This window comes from Mastomys coucha, unplaced genomic scaffold (assembly GCF_008632895.1).
Source record: "Mastomys coucha isolate ucsf_1 unplaced genomic scaffold, UCSF_Mcou_1 pScaffold9, whole genome shotgun sequence".
Lineage (NCBI taxonomy): Eukaryota > Metazoa > Chordata > Mammalia > Rodentia > Muridae > Mastomys > Mastomys coucha.
The window spans coordinates 16987019-17001978 of record NW_022196915.1 but is presented as its reverse complement, the minus strand read 5'-3'; the positions used below and the strand labels follow the sequence as shown (position 1 = coordinate 17001978).

The window sequence follows — 14960 nt, the reverse complement described above, 5'->3', positions numbered from 1 at the left end:
TAACCTGTTCTCTGTGGCCTGAGAATAAAGTCACTCACTCAAGTCAAATAGTTTTGACCATAGCAAGACGTCTGTATCCAAAAATCGTGGCTACAATTCGTTCCTTGGTGCAGCAGAACTGTCAACTCTCAGCTTAACTATGATGGAGGTAAAATCCTTTGGTGATTTGAGGGTCATTGAAGTACAGCCTTATTACAATGAAATCCAATGTCTAAAAATTGTTCTTATTTTGGGCTTACACCACAGTAAGAGCCAAGATTTTAACCTCTACTAAATACAAAACAGACAAATAAGCAAAAAGACTTTACATATAATTTATGTTCGTTTAATAAAATACTAGTAGTGATGTATTAGTTTGAAATATACAGTTAATATGTTTGGAGTTATTTAAAATTTATATTGAGAAAAACATGTATTTTCAGTATTGCTGTAGACAAGCATCTACATAACTGTTAAATTGATTGTTGTTTTATATCAAACAACTTTTATAATACTCATTTTTATTGTTATAGTATTTTATAAATTTTAAGGAATATGACAAAAAAGATATTGTAGGTATCGAAGGGGGGTCTCTGGGAGGAGTTGGGATACAAAAGGGAAACAAGAATGTGATTTAATTCTGTTTACTTAAAATATGTTTTTAAATGTTAACAAATTCAGATAAATTGAAATAATGTAACTTCTCATCATAATGCAGTAAAAGTTAAAAAAAAAAAAGGAATAAATAGAGTAAGCAAATGGCTTCATTTTAATGATGAAGAACAGGAACAAGAATGTCTTCCATGTTCTGGGATGGGAAACCTCAAAGACACTAAGACTGCCTTAAACTCAGACCCTGTGTAACCACAGATTCTTATGGTACCTGAACATGGAAGGTCATTTCCTATGCATGGGACCCAGTTTTTAAAATTCTATTCACAGAATTTCAAAATACTGCCATGTACTTCCAATGAAAAAGGAACCTTGAAATGTTTTATGTAACTAAATTAATAAACCTGACATCTCAATGGAAGGAACACAGAAGTTGCCTTGTTAGTGAGAAAATGATTCCACATACCTACTACTGGATCTAGAAGTTAAATCTTACCCCAACATAGTGTAGACTACACCAAGGCTTTCGAAAGAGTCCATATATGGCAATTACAGGCAATCGCCTTTCTTTAAATATCCCCCTTTCCAACCTTGGCTCAGAACACCTAAAACACTAAAGCTCTGATACGGAAGATTTCACTTTCCACATACTACAATGTGCATCTGGACACGATCACGTGAGCGGCAGTGCTGACAAAGTACTTAGAATATGGAATGCATCAGGTATGGAGAGTAACACAATGCTCTTTCTGGGTTAAAGAGCAGGGATTCCACACTAAACTACTAGAAAGAATTACAAGTTGAAATCCAAAGTAATTTCACCAGAGCTGCCAGTTTAAGGTAAATTTTCACTAAGTTACCCTTCCTTTCAAGAAATACCATGTAATTTAGAAATAAGACATTTGCTTCTATACTTGTCCATTATCAAAATAAACTGCCAAAAAAGAACCAAACACTTTCAAAGGCATGTTTGTGGAAGAAACACAGATAAGGAGGCCAGAACGATAGCTTAATGGGCAAAGGATAAGAGTCACACTCCACTCTGCCAGAAGCAGATCTGTAGAGGTTCAGAGACGCATCCAAGAATCAGTGCTGTCTGCCAACGTATCAAAAGCTCAGTGCATGCAACTGGCAAGAAAGCTCAGGAGCTGCCACTAAGCCTGTCACTGCCACCAGTGAGGAAAAACAGATAAGTCTGCCAGATAGCTGAGACACAGAGGACCCTGTCTCTAAACCCAAGTTAAGTATTCTTAAGAGAACGCACACTCAAAGGTCCTACACATAGTGCCGACAATTCGTGCTGAGATGTCCTGAAATAATCTTTTCTCATTAACTGTCTGACAAAAGATACAAGCTTTTGGGAATTTGGTATTATTCTTCCACAGCAAATGATGATTTGTACATGTTTCATAGATTTTGTTTCTCTCAAGATCAAAGGGAACTAGTTGGTGGATACCCACCACAGATTTTGACTTCTCATCCCAAGTCAGTCATACATAATGGCAGTTACTGAAAAGGTAGGGAGTATAAAAGAATACTGTACTTCCATGAAAAATATAAAGTGCAAAATATCCTCAAGTGTTTTCCCTACTTTTCAACTGGGGGCCCTTTCCTTTGGAAACTGAAAGAACAAACAAAAACACCACAGAAAAACCTGTTAAAAGCATTCAGATTATCTAAAATTGAGAAAAACATAAGAGCTGATGGGGAAAATGTTCTATTTTTCAAAAAAGCCCTGTATGAGGGCCAAACTACTTACTATAAATTTGGTATTAATTTTATTCAGCTTTATTTAAGCTGTACATACAACATCATGAGAATTCAAGTAGCGTGGAGACTTTGCCCAGACCTTGCAGAGTTCTAGAGCTTCTGTGACTCGCTCCTGGGCACCTCCTGTCTTGTTCTGTTGATCATTTATACCTGACCTACTTTCTAAAGGATCTGAGGAGGCTGGTACTTTTCTTCATACAGAAACAAGAAGAAAAGGAGGACTTTTGGTGGCAGTGTTAAGGACGGCCATCTCTCCATCCCCAAGAAGGATAGAGAGATGGCCCAGTAGGTAAGGGTACTTTTCCCCAAGCCTGATGATCCAACTACAATCCCTGATTTACATGGTAGAAGAGAACAAGATGTTTTTTGGTTGCTGACTGCCATATTACCCACACGAACACCCCGCTCCCTGCCCCCCTCCGCTCCTCTCCCCCACTCCCCAGGCACACACTAAACAATATGGAGGAATTAAGAAAAGAAAAAGAACTATGAATTTCTGTGCTGGAGATGTAGCTCAGTGATACAGCACGTGCCTAGCATGGGGAAGGGGGAAGAGGTGAAGAGGGGGAAAAGGAGAGACAGACAGATGGGTATTTTTGATGGATGGACTTCCTGAGCTCAACAAAGTGGAAATAGTTCTAAAGCTGTAAAGGAGGGCTGGAGAGACTGACTCAGTAATAAAGGCATTGCTCTACAGAGGACCTGCATTCAGTTCCTAAGACCTTCACACCAGCCTGCAACTCAAGCTCCAGGGGCTCCAACAGCTTCTGGCTTCTGAAGAAACATGCACACACACAAGCTCACATAGGCAAACACAGAGACATACAGATATGAAAATTTCCTATAATTGGAAGCAAAAACAAGAAAATGGGCTTTCAATATAGTCAAATACACTTTAATAATCAGAAATGGAACACTGCAGCTATATAAACAGCAGTCTGCTTCAGCTAGTAAGAAAATGAATGTTTTTACCCTGACAGATCATTTCCTTTCAGAGAGGAATAAACCAAGCAGCCCCTGTATGGAGTCAAAGCCAAACTGGCTTTTGATTGTAACAAGAGATACTTGGCAGGCTGCAAGCACTTAGACAAGAGGATGCTTTGGTCGCCGGGCGTGGTGGCGCACACCTTTGATCCCAGCACTTGGGAGGCAGACGCAGGCAGATTTCTGAGTTCGAGGCCAGCCTGGTCTACAGAGTGAACTCCAGGACAGCCAGGGCTATACAGAGAAACCCTGTCTCAAAAAAACCAAAAAAAAAAAAAAAAAAAAGAGGATGCTTTGTATCTGCAAGTAAGGCGGGCAACAGTGGTACAGCAACTTTCCTTTTTGGTCTAAAGGACAGTCACGTCAGGGCAGCAATGCACACTAACATGGCAGAGAAAGAGCCCCAATCCTAAAATCTACTTACTAAACACTGAGTAGAAAACTTGAACCGTGCGACTTACAAATGGCACTTTGTAAGCTAGGCATGACTGTGGGTGTGACCCAATGCTGGGCATGTCCACCACCTGCTGGCTATCTACTTATTCTAAGTTCCACCAGTCTACCATTTTAGCATACTGGATGGGAAGATAAAGAGTAGAAAATGACATTTAGCAACTATAGATCCAAACTTCTGTTCAGGACTTCCAGGAATCTACAGTTAGAATGTTGGGATATAGGTCTAATTATGGTTTAAGACACAGACCTCTTTCTCCCTTGACTTCTGCTTTCCCATAGACTAGTTTATTACTAGATCATACAAATCAAGAGTTATAAGCACAAATACTTATAGGATATGAGACCTCATAAGTACTGTGCGATTAGTGATGGGCATGTCCTGCTCAGAATTTGGCTGAGATCAGTGATCACAGTGATGTTAGTACTGCATGGTCATAGAAATCAGGTATGTGGGGATGTGCCTGTAGCTCAGCTGGTAGAGTGTGTGCCGAGCATACACACAGCCCTGAGCTTTATTTCTAATACTGCATAAACAGGGCATGGTAGTGCATGCCCTAGCAGCACTCAGAAGGTTTGGGTAGGAGAATTATTAATTCAGAGTTATCCTTAATTACACAGAGATTTCAAGACCAGCCTGGAATATATGAGTCTTTACAACAGCAATAACGGATAATAATAATAATGATGATAACCCATGTTTAAGAACCAAGTATATAATTTTTGTTTGTTATGCTTATCCTGTGTTTTCCTTTAACTCAAAAGACAAAGCTGGCCATGCCTGGAAGTTGTGACTTTTTTCGTTTTTTTTGAGATCTGCTTGGACCCCAGGCACTGAACATGCAGAGCTCATTCTTGAGGTTTATGTTTCTCATTCCACAAGGCTTTAGTTCTTGGGCTAGTGGTTACCTTGTGCTTCAACTTTTATAGCAGTAATGAATTTCATTTATATAAATACAACCTTAAATCTATATACATGATATATTTCTATCACCTAGATATATGACTATACTTTGCTTTATGACTTCACAAAAGAAAAAATTAGGAGTATTTATTAAACTGCAATCATCTAACTTACAACTAAGATAACACTGGAACACAAAGATAGAATCTGCTTTTCCCAACAAAAGTACCTTAGGGGAGGAAAAGCCAGAAGTGAATCTTAATAAAAATAATCCCTTCTGAACACTTTGAAATCTCAAAGATTCAAAAGCTTGGTAAGAGGGTGTCTGGAGTGGTTCTGCCAGCACACGAGACAGCAACAGTTTCACACTGTCTGACCTTAGCCAGCTCCTGTCTGAGCCCTGTGCATTTTCATGGTGTTTTACCTCTTCAGTCTGTAACTGTGGCAGGATTGAGGAGGCTCCTTCCTTATCTTGGTTCTGGAGGCCAGGCTAATGCAGCTGCCACAGGTCCTTCCTTCTGATGACAGAGTCCTACAGAGCAGGGCTGAGGCAGGCAGGAGAGACCACCTCCTTTTCCTCAGGCTGTGAGCAGCACTGCACTGAGCCGGAGAGCACGACCAACAAACTGCTGGACTCTTGTTTTTAATTGTTTATAAATTCCTTTTTCAGTCTGGAGGTAGAACTCACATTTTTTGACTTGATAAATTATAAACTCATCTTGCAAGGAAACTTCGTGCACTGTGCTTTAAGTCTGAAGATCTGTTCCAAATGCCAACAGCCACCTACCACCTCTACTGTTCTGACTTGCCCTTGAACTGAGAAAGGACAAGGAGAAAGAACAGCAGCGCTTACAGCATTTCTTCACTGAAACTTTCCGCTTGGCAGCCGTACTTTCAACACCGTGGAAATGAACCTTCCGACATTTTCTAGTGATCTAATTTTAATTAAAAGCGTCCTCTCCCGAGAGACTGATGCCCGGTATAAAGGCAGAGTTGTAAGTGCAGTGGAAAGCACGGAGGACTCCTCCCAGGCCTTTGCAGGTGAGTCAAACAGTTGCATTTTTCCTAGTGGCTATATTTACAGGGAATTGACTGCTGTTAGGAAGCCTGAAGAGTAAGAGATGCTACTGTAGCTGTATGTCATTAACATTCTCTGGATAAATTCCAGATTGGGCTTTATTTAAATGTGACTATTTTCATAGTGCTTTATAGAAACCACAGATCTGCTACTGCTTAGAAGTGTAAGGTAGGAAGGAGTCAGGACACACCCGGGTGTTCTTGGGAAACCAGAAAAGGACTTTATTCAACTGGAATTATAGAAAATGTCTTAAAATGAAGAAGGTGACGAGTGGAGGAAACGGAAAGGCTGTCTTCATTTAGATAATTCCTTCCGCTAAAAACTGTAAGTCTAATAAAAGCGTACAAATACTCACTCCTCTTTTGGCTAAAACTACCACTCCACTTCCCCAGTTTAGAATAAGGTTAGGACTGAGAAGAGACAATCTATTATAACATATTTTTTCTAATTAATAGGTAAATATTGTCATTAAAATTACTAGGAAAAACATGCAAAATATCATCACATCTGACAGATCAGATTTTCAGCACCACAAGGCTAATAATCTTTCATGTTAACAATTGATAGGTCTTTTAAGTTACAGACCTTAAGTCATCAGTGTTTGCCAGTCTTCTACAGCTGTCTAAGAATTACACACGTAGAGCTCCAGGCGTAATGTGTGTGTAGGGTCAGGAGGCGGTCTTGCTACACAGCCCTGGCTTGCCTGCCACTTGCTATGTAGGCTTCAGGCTGGCTTCAGCCTGGGACAATCCTTCCTCTCAGCCTCTAGAGAGTTGGGAATTACAGGCCTGAGCTCTCACTGCGGCTTCATTGGGGAACTTAACCCTTCGGTGGAAGACAGACAAGTCACTGAAAGCTCGAATACATTTCTGTAAACTTAAAGTTCACCAAGAAAACAGAGAGAACTGAAGGACAAAAAACAATCTTTGAAAATACATAATAGTTTTTAAATTGATATGGCATGGTACCTTGTAAGGTGCTAGACAGATGACATAGGTTTCTTTTTTTCTTTCTTTCTTTCTTTTTGTGGTTTTTCGAGACAGGGTTTCTCTGTATAGTCCTGGCTGTCCTGTAACTCACTCTGTAGACCAGGCTGGCCTCGAACTCAGAAATCCGCCTGCCTCTGCCTCCCAAGTGCTGGGATTAAAGGCGTGCGCCACCACTGCCCGACAGATGACTTAATAAATATCACTGAATTTGCATTATCTGAGTTAAATAATCATCTTTGTTTAGTTAAAGACAAAGAAGCAGTTTAGGATAGTTTTTGTCAATGGAAATCATTATGAAATAATTTGCATAAAAGAAAATGACTACCAGAATTGATCCCACAGAACTTGGAAGTATCAAACTTAATATCTGCAATTAATTGGGTTACAAGCTACAGTCTAGCTGTAGGTAAGTAAAACATCTTTTTGTTTCTTCTGTGGTTGGTGTTGCTCAGAACACAATCTTGCAATATACTCTGGGTGGTACTTCATCATTAAGTAATAGGTAAGCATATGCATCAAAACTAGTCCCAGGTTATCTCTGTCACTCTAAGATGTCCACAGACCCAGCAACCAATAGCCCCTGACTCTGGGAAAAACATGACCTAGAACAAGTGTTAGTGTGACATCTTGCTGAAGTGGATATTGAAGCATGGTTTCCTCACCATAGAAGTCCAGCCTGAGGAGAGTGCTCTGTGATGATAGACCAGACTTGTAGTTGATCCAAACCTGTCTTTTAGAGTCTAGTCTCTACACGGAGAACTGTCTTAGTCTCATTCACCAAACAGGACATGCCTCTGGGAATTTCTTTAGATGTGATGGGCAGATTTTTAAGTCATCAGACGACCTGTTGTACTGTTTGAGTCCATTCAGATCTGCTTAGGCCTGAGGATACTTCCGTTAAATGGGACATTTCTAGGAAACTTCCTCTCTAAGTTTTAAACTCATAGGCAAAAAGTTCACTATTTGTTTCTAAAAATTGAGTGTTAAAAAGGATGCTGTTGGCTATGTACGCCTAGCATGCCCACCGTACCCCTGGTTATTCTTATAGTTGATGACCCATCACACCATGTTACCTGCAGATGAGGCCTTTGCTTTGTGGGTCTACTCTGTTGTAATGCATTTTTGCTCTCTGCCATCAATTTCAACTCTCACTTTTATTCTCCTTCATCCCTACTCAGATTTCTTCTTTCTTTCCTAACCTCTTGTCCTAGAGAGCCTAAGTATACTATCCCATAGCCTTATAGAAATTTGCAATGATTATGGATTTTTAACATTCATTTTGTAAATTTCACATGTACTAGGTACAAGCTGGTTCAAAACTGTTCATATTTGTATCCCTACTGATATTTTTTTTTTGGTCAGTCACCTATTCTTAATGTAGTTACCTTAACTTTTCCTGTTTAAAATTTGCCTGGTAACATCTCATTCTATCCTCCATTTCCAACAACATATACAAATTCCATATGTAACTGTTCTAATCAGTGATTTATTCTGCCATGTATTTTGGAGTTTCTATTTGCTTTTCTCCCTTTCTAGTTTGACAGGGTAACTGCAGTGGCTATCTTAGATATTTATTTTCTGTTGTGCTGAGAATTAAACCCAGGGCTTTGTGCATGGTAGGTAACTGCTTTACCACTGAGTTATTTCCTTAGCTCCACAATGAATCATTGATAATCTAGTTTAAAAGTTCACAGCTGGGCTGGAGAGACGGTTCAGTGGTTAAGAGCACTGACTGTTCTTCCAGAGGTCATGAGTTCAATTCCCAGCAACCACATGGTGGCTCACAACCATTTGTAATGGGATCTGATGTCCTCTTCTGGTACGTCTGCAGACAGCAACAGTGTATTCACATACGTGAAATAAATAAATAAATAAATCTTCCTCCTTCCCTCCCTGTATGCCTTTTATTCTTCCCTTTATTTGTGTACAATACTGGGTTTGAGAGCCAGCGCTGTAAAAAATAGGGTAGGAGTGGATAAAAAAACTTCCTGGGACGCAGCTTACTTGAGGTTCCTGTGAGAAGTGGCAAAGGAGACAATACAATACAAGCTGGGTCATAAGAGAGTCTGGGACTCCTAAGCACTTACAGTTGTTTCACTAGTAAGATCACTGGCTTGAGTCTAAGCTGGAGATATATTCCAATATAGGTGACATTTGTAAGTGACTGGTAAAATACCTTATGTTCTCTATACCCTTTCCAGACAAACAGATCAGGGTTAAGTTGTTCATACAAGGTTATAGTCAGTAAGATGGCAAAGCTTAGAGCTGTCTGCAAACCAAACTCCATTCTAAGAAAGTATAGTAAAGTCGTTCTTAGGGAAGTATTCTGCAGCTTTTGAATATAGAAATAATTTATAAGTTTCAAAAAGGAATGACTAAACAGGAAGCATAAAAACCTACGTGTACGTCCTATTAAATATTAAATAGGACACAAATAAAAAGTTTGCTGGAGCACAGATTCATGCTTAGATTCCCATTGCTCAATATGTCAAACACTACTGCAGAGTGATATGTAAATCTAGACAGGTTAAGCGGATTAAAAACCACATTTCTTATATATATTTCATATATACTACCTGGCTCAGTAGTCAGTCACATATGGCAGACGGTCAATGTTAGACAGTGCTGGTACAAAAGCCCCTCCATCACTGCAGACAGCTCTGCTCTAAAGTGTGAATTATGTGATTTTACTGTTGCAGCAGTGGAAGGAACCCTGGCTTTGGAGAGCAACAGTGCTGACTACATCTATTACCTTCACAGCTCCTCAACAAGCTTCAGAACATCTGAGTATCTTGTTTATCTTTTAAGTTTCCAAACAGGAACACTGCCGCTGTTCAATAACTGCAACCTTTCAATTCTTACTAAAGTCCAATTAAAGCTTTATGTAGCTATCAAAAGGCTCTTAGACAGGATGAAAATACAGTTATTTCTCAAAAATTCATGAGAAGCACCAAGTCCAATGAAAGCACCTTCTCTAAGGTGTTACCTTCCTTGGGAGCAGAGTAGGTGAGCAAGTATCTGCAGGAAGAAAAGCTAAAGATCAATAAGTCAACTACATTAAATAGTTCAGAAGGAGAAAAAGTTACCATTCATGTTTGGTTTTTCCTCCCACATTAATGGTAAAACTTGATGTGAGGGAAAAGAAAGCTGGATATGAAAGTATAATTTGAGTTAAATGGGCCACAGACCTGGCGGCATCTCCCATAGGAGAATGACGAAAGAGCAGCTCCAGAATCAGGTATAATTACCCATATACATAATCAGACCCTAACATTATACTTAACAGACAAATCCTCAAACAACCCAACAGCTCCTGGACCTGACAAAGCTAAGTTCTACGCTCAGGACTCAGTAGACAATGTACACTCAGAACCCTAAGACTCCACGTCATCTTATGCTATCCCACCCTCTCTGATAAAGCTCCTCCTTTAAATGCTGCCCCCAATGGGAAGACTTGGATATGTGAGTTCTCTGTTCAAGAAAGGGAATCTTTATCCCTGTAAAAGCATTAATTCAGTTTTCTCCACAAGAGTATGTCAATAAGTGTTTACATACTAACTGAATAATCTATGATACTGTAATGGGTTAAGCTTATAGAACACTGACAATTTTATGTTGATTCCAGTTACAGTCTAGATAGCCACTAAGTTTTCATATAATAAAACCAGACGATAGTTTGTTTGCTTATAAATCTGGCTTTATTTGTTCTGCACATGTACTATCAAATCACTTTCAAATAACTCAAATTCTGGAAAGTTAGGTTCTATTTGCTTTTTTGTTTTTTTTTTAAAGATAGGGTTTTACTATGTAGCTCGGCTGGGTCTGTGGATCAGGCTAGCCACGAACACAGAGATCCACCTGCCTCTGCCTCCTGAGCGCTCCATCTCCAGCACAGCCAGTGTAAGTCAGTTTTACAGGACTCTAATTTGAAGGACTCAGGCTTATGCCACATGGTAATCAGGTGCATCAGTCTCTTGACTTTCCCCAATGACTAGGAGCAATACAGAATTGCCACAACAGTAAAAAGCAGAATCAGTCTGATTTTATATTAAAAATTTTGGAAATGTTCTTTTGAAGAATTTCCCCACAATGGAAATTTAACATAAATTAGCCATCTGTAACACATTCCACTCTTTCTTACTAGTTCACATAAATCCTGAATTTAGTATTAAATAACATGCTTTTTTTTTTTTTTAAATTTTTGAGATAGGAGCTTATATAGCACAGACTGCCCAGTCTCCAAAGATACTAGGATTATTAATGTATACCATTCCTGACTCAAAAAGTGTCTCTAATAAGCCTATAGGATTTGGAATCCAAGAGATAATTTTCAGTTAAAATCCCGAGACATAGTTTACTGAAAAGTTAAGAGATAGATCCTATATGTAGATACTTAAAAATGGGCAAGAAATGCTGGATGGTGGTGGCACATGCCTTTAATCTCAGCACTAGGGAGGCAGAGTCAGGCAGATCTCTGTGAGTTCAAGGCCAACCCGGTTTACAAAGAGTGCCAGGACAGCCAAGGCATCCAGCTTTCTAAATCACCACTCTGTTTTGATATCTCTCCTGGGTCAACAATAAGCAAACTGTCCCTGTCCTCATCACACTTCTAACATCATGCTGAACTATCAGGACCCAATGTACACCATGCTTGTGTTGCTGGAGATCCAACTCAAAGCACATGAATGCTAAGTATTCTGGTACTGAGCTATACCTCCATCTTCAACTATATTTTCTTATTCAGTGGTCCCAAAGTTATGATAATCTAATTTAAGATTTTTTTCTTTTGCTTATAAATGTTATGAAAGTAGTATGTACTGAGTAAAAAGAATATATATATATAGTATTGGACTGTACATTTTCCTTGGGATAGGACTAGAAATAACACAGTGGGATACTCCTCTCAGTACTGTATAGCAACAACCAGCCACAGTTCACAATCCCATATGATCACAGCAGGAACAACCGATACTCTACAGTATACTGTGTCGCTAAGCTCTGGTGTTCAGTAGCTTAAGTATATTAACAAACTTTCAACTTATGATACCTCTATCAGCAAGTAATGCCACTGTTGAAGTGAGGAACATCTATACTCTTTTGGAAAGGGCTACTCTGAGCTTTGGTGACTAAATTCATTAGCTATTACAACCTGTTAAAATGCCTGACAAGACCTCGGGCTAGGAACTCTCCAACTAAATGTATGCTATACACATGAGTCTTGTCACCAAGCTACCCGGGTATCCTGCATAGGTTACTCCATACACATGAGTCTTTTCAACAAGCTACCTGTGTGTCCTGCATAGGTTACTCCATACACCTTGAGTCTTTTCACCAAGCTACCTGTGTGTCCTGCATAGGTTACTCCATACACATGAGTCTTTTCACCAAGCTACCTGTGTGTCCTGCATAGGTTACTCGCCAGCATTGAAGCGCGACAGCTTTGGCACAGTACTTGTACTACTAGACACTAGTAAACTAGTAGGTTGAAAAGTGTCACCATCCATGGCAGAGTACTTTCTCTGTGGAAAGCTGAGTATCTGCTCTCATTTTGTGTCTGTTAGACTAAATTCTGTTGCTCAGGGACACGAGCAGACAATTTAGCACTATAGCAAAAACAAAGGACTAAACATTTCATAAGAGAAAAAAATATAATATTAGCAACTGGGCTAGATGGTATAGTTAACTAAAATAACCCAAGTTAGTTATGTGCAAAGGGCTTTTCAATTTTAGAGCTAACTTAAAATGTTTGGTTTTTCTGAGTCCGAGGCCAGCCTGGTCTACAGAGTGAGTTCCAGGACAGCCAGGGCTACACAGGGAAACTCTGTCCTGAAAAAAAAAAAAGTTTGTTTTTTTGGGCTGGTGAGATGGCACAGTTCATGAAGGGATTTACCCTCAAGCCTGACAACCTGAGTTCCATACCTGGAACCCACATGGTAGAAAGACAGAACTCCTAAAAGTTGTCCTCTCATCTCCATATGTATACACAATCATACACATAAATAAATACATTTAAAAAGAAGTTGATCTTTACCAAGACACACATTTATAATGTAAGCCATATTTTGTATAATTTGAAACTCCAAGACCCAATATTCTGATAATTAAAGTCACCCTGTTAAATGCAAACAAATATACTCACAACTTGCATTTCTATACAGAAGAAATGGTTCATGGAGCTGGAATTCCAAATCTTTATTCACTGGTTCAACCAGATTGTGCATATTCAGTCGGTTGACAATGGTAAAGCCATGGTAAGGTGAAGCTGACCTTAGATTTAAACAAAAAGAACGTGTGTTGCCTTTCAATCTGCAGAAATGCTATCCTTTATTCTCATTAAAAGAAATTCCTAATTGTATCACATAACACAATTAGCAGCTGAAATCATAAGCAAAAAACCAAGGCTGGGGATATAGCTCAGTGGTAGAATGTTTGCCTCCCATGAGCAAAGTTTAAGCCTCAACTCTTAAAAAAAAAAAAAAAAATTAAGTCAGAAATTTCCTTCTCTGTACTTAAGTCTTCATAAAGATTTATTTCCTCAGTGCAAAAGACAATTCACCAAGGTTCCCAACCCGCTTCACCTCCTGTGAGTCACACTTCCACCACACTGGGGTCCCTGCCACTATCTGCAGGTTTTTTTCTACCTTGAGACCACTGTCTGAACTGTGGTCCCCAAACTGGCAGCAGCATCTCCTCTCAAGCAAGTATTACCTCAAATGTCACCCTCTTACCCCAATATCCATCTATTCTCTAACTACTGTCTTTCCCCCACTACTAGAATGGAAGCTCCACAGAATTGAGGATTTCTGACTTTTGGGTTTTTTAATACAGGTAAACCAAGATTGATATAAGCATGTAATAAATTGATGCTGGAAGAAATAACATTTTTTTTCCTCTAGTTTTTTGATACAGGGTCTTTCTGTGTGGCCCTGAGCTATCCTGGAACTTTCTCTGTAGACCAGGTTGGCCTTGAACTTGGAGACCTACCTGCCTCTGTCTCCCAAGTGTGGGATTAAAGGCATATGCTACCACTACCAGGTTTTTAAAACTATGGTACAAGTCTGTCTATGACTGTCACTCATTACAGCAGTAACTCTCTTAAATGAAATAGTTCTATGTAGGTTTTCCTTGAGTTTGATGGACCTGACCTCTATAGTAAGAATGCTCTTAGTTTCCTAACCAAGGGGCACCAACAACACAATGCACTAAACACTCCTTACCTAACTAACACTCCCGTTCTTGATTAAGAAACAAGCTTTGCAGAATCTTTTCTGATTTCTGCGAAGTGATATTATGACATTCTAGTGTACTTTTATCCAAGGTACAGAAAATGTTCTGCAGTTCCCAAACAGAGGCTCTTAAGCCTCCTTTTCTTAGAACCAATGCTATAAGTTGTATGAATTCTATTAAGTGAAGTTACTCACGATACCGCATTTCTTACTTCCTCTAATTAATAATTTTAAGATCTGTTTTAGTTTTTTAAAATTTGATCTGTAAATATCCCCAAATGTTAAGGACAATACAGTTATTGCTTAAAAATCAGACCTATAAATATCCCCAAATGTACAGACAGTACTGTTCTAATAGTAAGGGGTTCTTAGAGACATATCACTAATGAAGAGGTTGGAGTTAGACCTTTTTTATTTTAGAGAAGGAATATAAAGTAGAGAAAACAGAGTACCAGAGAAAGAGGAGCTTGTCATACAAACATCAAGATACTTCCACTTAAAGGGGAAATTGTATTTAGACAAGATCACAAAACTCTACACTAACATTGAGAATAGTACTCAATTCTTGTAAGGTAGCACCAGTGGAGGAAGGCTGTCCAAAAAAGAACTTGATACAAAAAGAACCAGGTATCAGTAACCTTGCTGCTACCATCTAAGTTCTAGAGCACGAGGGAAGGAACCTGCCCCTAAGAACAAGAGCTCTAGGTATCTAGGAATACAGGGTCTCACCATTTGTCTCACCTTGTGGGTTGCCCTTTAGGCCTCTATGTTGCCAAACAAGGTAAAGTTGTAAACCTTTACAGACCAACAGTTTCAAGAATTAATTTTCAGAGAAGCTTAAAGTAAAATATATATGAGTTAGGAATAGCCTAGAACTTTGGGAATGAAGCAGGAAGGGGTAGAACTAGCCACAAAATGCAAATTCTCATCAGAAACTACAGACCAGCAAGAGTGCTGTCTCAACT

The 14960-nt window shown here is 39.2% G+C and overlaps 1 protein-coding gene across 1 annotated transcript in view; it reads right to left on the bottom strand.

Moving 5' to 3' along the window:
• Window positions 1-14960, bottom strand: part of Dcp1a (decapping mRNA 1A) — a 49006-nt gene that overhangs the window by 30874 nt on the left and 3172 nt on the right. The window contains exon 3 of the mRNA XM_031362616.1: window positions 12909-13036. Within this exon, the coding sequence (XP_031218476.1) occupies window positions 12909-13036 (128 nt within the window). The remainder of the gene's footprint in view (window positions 1-12908; window positions 13037-14960) is intronic.